The 8,124-nt window shown below is 33.7% G+C and overlaps 1 protein-coding gene across 1 annotated transcript; it reads left to right on the top strand.

The window, feature by feature from the left end:
* The first annotated feature begins 3,116 nt into the window (after nt 1-3,116).
* Nucleotides 3,117-6,221, top strand: LOC120636787. Its single transcript, XM_039908356.1, has 2 exons — nt 3,117-3,336; nt 5,138-6,221. Exon 2 carries the CDS (start codon nt 5,435-5,437, stop codon nt 6,155-6,157), a length of 723 nt encoding a protein of 240 aa, XP_039764290.1. The 5' UTR covers nt 3,117-3,336; nt 5,138-5,434; the 3' UTR covers nt 6,158-6,221.
* The last annotated feature ends 1,903 nt before the right edge of the window (nt 6,222-8,124 follow it).

The raw sequence follows: 8,124 nt of genomic DNA, 5'->3' as shown, positions 1-8,124 counted from the left end.
ACATATTTGTCTCAAAATTGAATTGTAGCGTAATGTAATAAAAATAACGAAATAAATCTTTGTTTTTACAGAGCAACACATTTAAGTTGTTTCAGTTGACGAAATCATACGAAGTAAACTAAAAACCTATTATAAAACGACATTTTTGTTTATTAACGTCAATTGGAAATGGAGAAACTTCGTTTTGAATTTACACTGACGCCTGGGAATGATGGAAAATCGAACGTTTTTGCTATAACCTCAATAGCCACAAGTGATAACAAAGTGTACGCAATACCCGGGGAGTTACAACCAGTTAATCTTCATAAAGAAATATTGAAAACATCTGCGTATGTGAAAGTAAAAAATAGCATAAAAAAAGGCACCAGGTAAGAAGAGTCTGGATAACTTTGACAAAAGAGCTTGAAAAAGTTTATGTGGATGAGGACGGTAATTTACAATTTGGGGACCAATTTCTAGAAGAAATTTGCCAGGAAAAAGTTGCCGCTCTTACATCAGACACTGGTACATTGGAGAAGTTATTTGAAAAATTAGTAGAAAATACGCAGGTGAGTAAAACTCAGAGCTTGAAACATGTTGCTGAGAAGTTTGTGATAGAAAAATTTACAAGTAAAAATTCCAATGCAAACCAGTGGATTGACATTTTTGAAAAAGAATGCATACGCTTTGATGTGAAAACAGATGAACAAAAAATTTAAATACTCAGATTGTTTATGGATAAAAGTTGTGCTGATTGGTATAGCTCAATGATCATAAAATTAACCGTCAACTCTGAATGGTCAATGTAGAGAAACAAATTCTGTGAATCATTTGCGAACAAGGGCTGGAACCCAGTCACATATGCACTATTATTTAAATACAAAGAAGGTTCATTGTTAGATTATGCCATGAGAAAGGAAAAACTTTTGTTGGAAATGAGAAGAACAATTGACATAGGCACATTGTTGGATCTTATCGCAGCTGGTTTACCAGAGTTTATTCTTAATAGAATTGATAGAGAAGCATTACTTGATACAGTGGATTTATTCAATGAAGTGAGTAAATTTGAACACATGGTAAATAAGAGAAATTTTGTGGCTAAGGGAAAATATGGAAACCCTAGAGCACAGACTAAAAATGAAGATAAAATTCCTTGCAAAATTTGTGAAAAATTAAATAAAGGAAATCGGTACCACTCTGGGAGTTCATGTTGGTTTCGAACAAAAGAGGACGACAAATGGAAAAAAATGCTATCAAACATGTTAACAATTCGGTGATTGAAGCTGAGTTAAATGAAACCGACCAAAAAAACGAATAGCAACACCACTAATTAATGTAAAATTATTATTAAATGATAAAGTACAAATAAATGGAATTTATGATTCCGGCTCAAATGTTTCTCTGATTAACTTAAAGTTACTTAAACTAAAAGGAAAAAGAAACAGTTCAAATGAAGCTAATTTAGTAACAATTAATGGTGTTAAAAAGACAAGTGGTTTGACAACTTTAAAAATAAAAATCTTTGAATTGGAAAAAGATGTTGATGTATACATAATTGATGAAAAAAACTTTAAATATGAATTTTTGATTGGATTATTCGCGGCTTGCTATATGGTTACCCATACTCTTACTCCTGTCGCGTGACGCGATTTGTCCCGTAGCCAGCGCGTTAGAAAGAAACAACGAAAAAAATTCGAAACAATTCTTGTAAACACTTCGAAGAAATGAAATGCAACAAATTTATTGCATACCGTTTCTTGATATTATCTTGCATTTTCCTCTTTCATTTACCAATTTCTTTTTGTAGTTTATTTGTCAAAAAGCGTCACATTTTCAATTCTCGCTTCTTCTTTCATAAAATACTTAAATTATGTTTCATACATGAAAATTTCTTCTTTGTGAACATTTTTGCCGTTAGCTCATAATAATTTATAAAAAATAAAATATTTCATAGTCACTTTGGCTATTTTATAGCGAATGAGACGGGCTTCATTGTAAATTCTACAACATTGTATGTAGGTACTTGTATAATAATGTATGTATAAAATTAAACGAAAGAATCTTCCTCGCGCTTGACCGCTTCGCACAAAATATCTTTTGTGCGAAGCGGTCAATAGGAAGAGGAATAGGAATATTAGGTAGATGTTATCATGATGTGAGACTCCGCTAATTGGTTTACTCCTTCATAATAATTATGCTATGCTATACTATGCACAGTATGGGTTTTATTTTTTTTTATTTTTTTCCTACCTACCTACTTTTACAGTAGAAGTGATCTTGTAACCTATGTTAAAGTCTAAACGTGGGGACGTTTACAGATGTCAGCCAGACGAAGAATGACATATTATACCAGGCTTTACCGGATTTGTTCGACACTCTTGATGATGTCACCGAGCGACGTCCAGACATCGTGTTATCATTGGAGGCACATATACACATAACACGGCCTGAGGCGGCTGTTGAGATACCAGCAGTTTCGCAGATCGGCGGTGCCGATTCAGCAGTCTCTGAAATCGAGGGGAATAATGACCTCTAGTTGGATGGGTCAGTACTTTCATTGTTAGGTGATGTTCCCGAACTTGTTACTGAACTCGGACCTCCTATCCATAAGGATATTACCACAAGATGGCAAGACATTTTGAAAAGAGGGCTCAAAAAGGATATCAAAAGAGACTTGGTAAAGTTATATCCTATACCTAATAATTTAGAAACACTGGTACCACCAATTCTCAATCCTGAAGTAAAAGTAGCACTAGCAGAAAGTTTAGTAAAACAAGACTTTTCTATTTTTCATAAACAAAAACAGATCGGGTTTGCATTGTCAGCACTTAGTAAATCTGTCGACTCTATAATAAGTGACCCAGCCAAAAAGTTACATATCGACACAAAATCGATATTATTAAGACATTTAAGTGATGCTTGTCGCATTTTATGTGATGTATACCAGCTCGAAACGAAAAGACGAAGAATGCTTATTTTAAGTTCGATAAACCAGAAGATGAAAGACATCGTTATGGATACATTACCTGAAAAATATCTCTTTGGTGACAACATGTCGGAGAAGTTAAAGACAGCTCAAGGTATTAATTTTAAACAAATTTTAAAAGTCGTACCGAAGACAAGTTTTTTGAGTAAAAATGCTACGTCAACTACATCAGTCCCAAAGTCTTTAAACCAACGGACCCCATATCGGAAAATAGCAGCACGTTCTTATATGGGGAAACAACGACTGCAGGACCGTGCAGCGCCAGCACCAACTCCAGCGCCAGCTCAGGGCCGCCAGCGGCACTACCGCCGCAGCCCTCCACCTCCTCCGCGGCGTCAGAGACAGCAGCGGTTTTGAGCATTGACCACGAGGTACGTTATGCGGGGCGACTGTCATATTTCTTTCAACAATGGGGGAATATAACTAGTGACCCGCTTATATTAGACTGGTTAAAGGGCTATAAGATTCCTTTTGTTTCACAACCCATTCGCAATGATTGGGCTTGTACTATTGTAAGATCTAAAAAGGAATTATTTGCATTTAATAAATGTATACAGAAATTATTAGATATCGACGCCATTTCAGAATCGAATCACGAGGACAAGGAATTTATTTCTACGGTTTTTCTGGTGCCTAAACCAAACGGAGAGAATAGATTTATTTTAAATTTAAAATGTTTAAATAAGTTTATAAAGATTGAACATTTTAAATTAGAGGATTACCGTACTGCCACCAAATTAATGTTTCCCAATTGTTTTATGGCTTCTATGGATCTGAAGGATGCATACTATTTACTACCAATTCATAGATTGCACAGAAAATATTTAAAGTTTAAATTTAATGAGACTCTTTATGCATATAATTGCCTACCGTTTGGCTTAACGACAGCACCGTACGTTTTTACAAAACTATTAAAACCAGTAATGGAGTACTGCAGGTCAAATAATATATTAACAGTTATATATTTAGATGATATAATAATATTTGGCAGTTCATATGTGGAGTGCAATAAAAACTATTTATCAAGAACCTTCTCGAAGGTCTGGGATTTCTAATAAATTATGATAAGAGTTGTTTAACACCTTCAAAGGAGTGCAAATATTTAGGTTATATATTTAATTCAGAAGACATGATATTGGAGCTACCCTTTGAAAAGAGAACTAAAATTCAACAATTAATTTTAAAGTTCTTAAATACAAAGACTTGTAGTTTACGGGATTATTCTAGTTTTCTTGGTAATTTAATATCAGCTTGCCCTGCTATAGATTACTCTTGGTTATATACTAAGCGTTTTGAAAGATTTAAATTTTTATGTTTATTATCTAATTCGTCGTACGATCAAATTATACAAATTCCAGCAAGATTGAATGAAGATATGTTATGGTGGTTGAGACATATTAAAGCCGATTATGCTAAGCTACGCAGTCATAATTTTACCTTTGAGATTTTCTCAGACACTTCTCTTACGGGTTGGGGAGCATATTGTAACGGAAACGGATCGCATGGTTTTTGGACCAACGCAGAAAGGACGAAACACATAAATTCATTAGAGCTTAAAGCAGCTTTTTTTGCTTTAAAAGTTTATGCTAAACATATTACTTATACAGAGATTCTTTTGAGAATCGATAACACTACTGCTATAGCATGTATTAATAAAATGGGTAGTATACAATATCCACACCTTGAAGAAATTACACGACAAATTTGGCAATGGTGTGAAAATAGGGAAATTTTTATATTTGCATCTTATATCAGATCCAAGGATAATGTGGAAGCTGATACCATGTCTAGAATTAAATTTCAGGAGACAGAATGGGAACTTGCAGACTATGCCTTTCAAGCAATCATTCTGTTGCTAGGACAACCTACAGTAGACTTGTTCGCATCTAGAAATAATAAGAAATGTTCTACTTATGTATCTTGGAAACAAGATCCTGATGCTTGGACAATTGATGCTTTCACATTATCTTGGACTCATCTTAATTTTTATGCTTTTCCTCCATTTGCATTAGTACTAAAGATGATTCGTAAAATTATAGATGATAGGGCGGAGGGCATTGTTGTAATACCAAATTGGCCTACCCAACCGTGGTATCCATTATACCAAAAGATTAAAATTTCTAAGGAGGTATTTTTTCATCCAGATAAACGATTGCTCGTATCTCCTTTCAGACTTCATCACAATCTGCACAGCTCGCTAGAATTGATTGCCGTGCGATTGTCAGGAAAACGCTAATAGAACGACATCTTTCCTCAAGATCTGTGGATATCATCTTATCGTCTTTAGCTGACAGTACCTATAAGCAATATGATGGATGTATTAGGTCTTGGATAACATATTGCGAGAATAAAGAACTAAACTATTGCTCTGCATCGATTCCAGAAATTATACATTATTTAAGTCAGCTTTTTGACCAGGGAGCAAAGTATGGGACTATTAACTCTCATAAATCAGCAATAAGTTTATTAATGGGAAATTCTATTGATGATACCAGAGTTAAGAGATTTATGAAGGGAGTGTATAGGTTACGGCCTCCCGCGCCTAAATATGATATAACTTGGGAACCTAATTTAGTTTTGAATTATTTAAGCAAGTTATGGCCCAACCATACGTTGAGCTTAGAGGACCTTTCAAAGAAAGCTGTTACACTTATTGCCTTGGTGACGGCTCATCGTGTCCAGACGATATCTCTCATAAAGACTAGAAACGTGTTTGTAAATCAGGGTAGTGAAGTGATTATCAAAATACCCGACTTTATAGAGACTTCTAGGTTAGATGCACATCAACCTTTGTTAAAACTCCCCTTCTTCACTCCCCGGCCTGAAATCTGCCCAGCATTATGCGTCTTAGCTTATTTAAATAGAACTGAGAATTTGCCGGTAAATAATCAAGACAGATTATTTTTAAGTTACAAGAAACCTTATAAAGAGATATCGACGCAGACATTAAGTCGCTGGATAAAGACTATTTTGGCTAACAGTGGCTTGGATACTACAATATTTAGTGCCCATAGCACTCGCCATGCATCAACTTCGTCGGCTTATAGGCTGGAAGTCAATCTTGACATTATAAGGAGAACGGCTGGTTGGAGTGAAGCATCTGGAGTTTTTGCTAAATTTTATAATAAGGAAGTTATTGTTAACGATAAAAGCTCATTTGCTCAATCCATTCTCAGCAACCATTGTAACTAAGATAATTAGATTAATAAGAGTTTATTACATTCTATTAAAGAAAATATACTTCTTAAATGTTAAACGAAAGAATTTTAAATTTAATATGATTGTTATTTTTTTTTTTTTTTTTTTTTATCTACCTGTGAATTAAAAGTAGGTAACTTAATGTTTTTTGTTAACTTTATTAGAATAAAGAATTCAATTTAAAAAGTTTTTGATGTGTTATTTTAAGAAGAATACCTGTTTTATGTATTATTTTTACAAATACAGCTATAAACACATATATTATAATGAAGCTTGTGAAGCATAATTTATGATCAAACGAACTTACCTTTAAGTGAAGTTCGATCCAAATTATGCGAGCAAGCTTCATTCGACGCGATTTGGGGGGACCCACCCTAAGGTAATAACTATTTTTAAGTGTAAAAAAAAACCCTCCCAGTTTTTATCTATCAGATGTATTATTTTTATCACTTTGATAAAAATAATACATCTGATAGATAAAAAAAAAAGTTTAATTTAGAATAGATTGCTTTAAACTAATGATTGATGGTAGGGATGTCTACGTGAGGGTGGGAAAAATATAGTGATACCATACGAAAAATTGTTTTTTCCCTACTATGAATAACGTGAAGGCTGATAGCTAGAGAGTGTTACTACAATAAGTAAAACCCCAAATCGCGTCGAATGAAGCTTGCTCGCATAATTTGGATCGAACTTCACTTACAGGTAAGTTCGTTTGATCATAAATAATATTTTCTAAGTTTTTAAGTTAACAAAGTTTATTATATTACCTATAGTTAATAGCGTTTTCATTTATTTAGAAAACTTTACTGCACATACAAGTCGATTATTTGGACCATGTCCTGAGACATGAGCGATACTAAGTACTCCAGCTCATAATGATGGGCAAAGTAAAGGGTCATCCCTACATCGCTACATCCGTGAATGGACAAATATCGTTAGCATGAACTTATTGTTCAAGAAGCCACGAGAAGTTCGCTGAGCTGACGGCCAACCTCCAGTAGTGAGGTAGAAAAAGAAGAAGTTCGCTCATATATTGAAACAATACAAGAAACACAAGAAAGTATTTATATACAGTTGTATGCAAAGGTGGTCTTATTGCAAAAGCAATCTCTGACAGAAAACCCTTGGTAAAGGTTATCGCTTTAGTAACGTATGACTTGTTAGACGGGGGCTACTGTTTATTACAGTACCTATTCATATTAAAGGCTACTGGGTTCTACGCAAGTAGTATAGAATGCCGTATTTGCCTCACTTCTGAAACCGGGCGAAGCCCGGTTTCCCTCATCCGAAAATTTTTTGAGGATTCTAATAAGATTCTTATTGGATTTTGATGAAAATCTAACTAATTCCAATTGCGTTATATAGGTCAAAATACTATCTCATAGCACTCATATATGCGCCGACTCTACCTCACTACCTCAGGTTTTTACCTAAGTCTGTGGATTCTAATTCATATTGGAATATAGTTCCTGGATGAGTGTAATGCGTATTGGGATAAGTTCCAATACGCATTACACTATAGCAGATATAACTTTTTTTATTAACTTTACTATTCGATATAGGTATATTCGAATTCTAACAAGTTTCTAAAACCAAAGCTATTATTCTAATTATTATTAGATTTTCTCGTACTTTAAATTAGTAATTCAAATTATCGTAATTTCAATTAGTAAATTCATACTTTGATAAGATGAAACCAAAATATATAAACTTAACATATTTCAGCGTTATCAAAATAATTACGTTTTGATTAAGTTTATTAAGGTCTCAATATGTGATATTGATTAAGTATATGCACATAATATTTGGAAAATAAGAATATTTACAACTTATTAAAATAGGTTTATGAAAACATTACGTACGATAGGTTTAACATATTACAGAATTATTAAAATGATTTTGGTTTCATTAAGTTTATTAAGGACTTTATATTACGATAGGTTTAACAACAGCATTAT

Source organism: Pararge aegeria (assembly GCF_905163445.1).
Source record: "Pararge aegeria chromosome W unlocalized genomic scaffold, ilParAegt1.1 SUPER_W_unloc_1, whole genome shotgun sequence".
Lineage (NCBI taxonomy): Eukaryota > Metazoa > Arthropoda > Insecta > Lepidoptera > Nymphalidae > Pararge > Pararge aegeria.
Note: the sequence above shows the minus strand (reverse complement) of the source record. Positions and strands in the feature narration are given on the sequence as shown.

Bases quoted from the DNA above. Each gene is read 5' to 3' on its own strand.
- LOC120636787 (XM_039908356.1), top strand. From the start codon at position 5,435: ATGGGAAATTCTATTGATGATACCAGAGTTAAGAGATTTATGAAGGGA.